Source organism: Quercus robur, chromosome 4 (assembly GCF_932294415.1).
Source record: "Quercus robur chromosome 4, dhQueRobu3.1, whole genome shotgun sequence".
Lineage (NCBI taxonomy): Eukaryota > Viridiplantae > Streptophyta > Magnoliopsida > Fagales > Fagaceae > Quercus > Quercus robur.
This window is the reverse complement of record NC_065537.1, coordinates 41,318,868-41,320,038: the sequence shown is the minus strand read 5'-3', so window position 1 is coordinate 41,320,038 and position 1,171 is coordinate 41,318,868. Positions and strand designations below refer to the sequence as shown.

General features: G+C 41.2%; 1 protein-coding gene across 1 annotated transcript; it reads right to left on the bottom strand.

The window, feature by feature from the left end:
- On the bottom strand, positions 1–537 carry LOC126721888 (uncharacterized). Its single transcript, XM_050424969.1, has one exon. The coding sequence runs from the start codon at positions 535–537 to the stop codon at positions 1–3; it is 537 nt and encodes a 178-aa protein (XP_050280926.1).
- Between the last annotated feature and the right edge of the window lie 634 nt (positions 538–1,171).

Sequence of the window (1,171 nt, the reverse complement as noted above, 5' to 3'; positions counted from 1 at the left end):
TCAAGGCAAATCCGAATGGAAAACATCTTCCACATCCTCAGGCAGAGATTCTACCCATACATCAGTATTTGCAGATAAAACTGCTTTTTTAGCTAAACAATGAGCTAACATATTCCCCTCACGCCGAACATGCTGAAACAAACAGCTCCTCAACGTTCCTCCAATTTGCTTAGATTCATCAATAATGTGACCAAACAAAGTACGATAGCGACCAAAGCCTTTCAAGGCAGCAATAACCCGACTACAATCACCTTCAATAATCACTCGAAACACACACAACTTTGCAGCAAACCTCACTGCCCTGCGAGCCACCAAAGCTTCAGCCATTTCAACAGATTGATCCAAGCCAATATTCTGCCGCAAAGCTCCAATAATCTGCCCATCACAGTCACGAACAACTACACCAACACCTGCTGACCCGGTTTCTGCAAAGAAAGTTGCGTCGAAGTTCACTTTGTAATGATCCTGAGGGGGAGGAGACCAGGGACCGACGCACTGGCACACTCTACACTTGAGGATTAACTTCCCAAAACTCATCAACTAAGCCCCAAAAGCAATTAAAATATTATCAGTAATCAAACGATCAGCAGTAAAAGCACTCTAGGTCTTAGAAATAATAGAATTAAGTAGAGGCTTGAGACGGTTTGCTATCGCCTTACTAATAATCTTATAAATCACATTACAAAGGCTTATAGGATGAAAATCAGAAACCCTTTCGGAGTTTTGGACTTTAGGGATCAGAGTAATAAAGGTATGGTTTATAGACCTAAGGATAGACCTTGAATTTAAATAAGATAAAACAGCCTGAGAAACATCCATACCAATATCAGTCCGGTAAGTTTCGGCCAAATCTGGGGATCACGAGGAGGTGATTCGATTGAAACAGGAGTTGAATGTATTACATGACAAAGAGGAGAAAATGTGGCAACAGCAGTCTAAGGTTCAGTGGTTGAAGAATGGGGATCAGAATACTAAGTTTTTTCATGGGATTGCGACTCAAAGGAAGAGGAAGAATTTTATTAAGGGGTTGCGTGATGGGAATGGGGTTTGGCAAGAGGATGAAGAGGTATTTTCGGCTCTCCTTAATGATTTTTATACTAATCTCTTTACTTCCTCAAATCCACAGGATTTAGATCGTGTGTTGGATGGGGTGAATGCAGCAACTGATAAT

What these genes read in the sequence shown, in the direction of transcription:
- LOC126721888 (XM_050424969.1), bottom strand. Translation starts at nt 537, where the DNA reads ATGAGTTTTGGGAAGTTAATCCTCAAGTGTAGAGTGTGCCAGTGCGTC.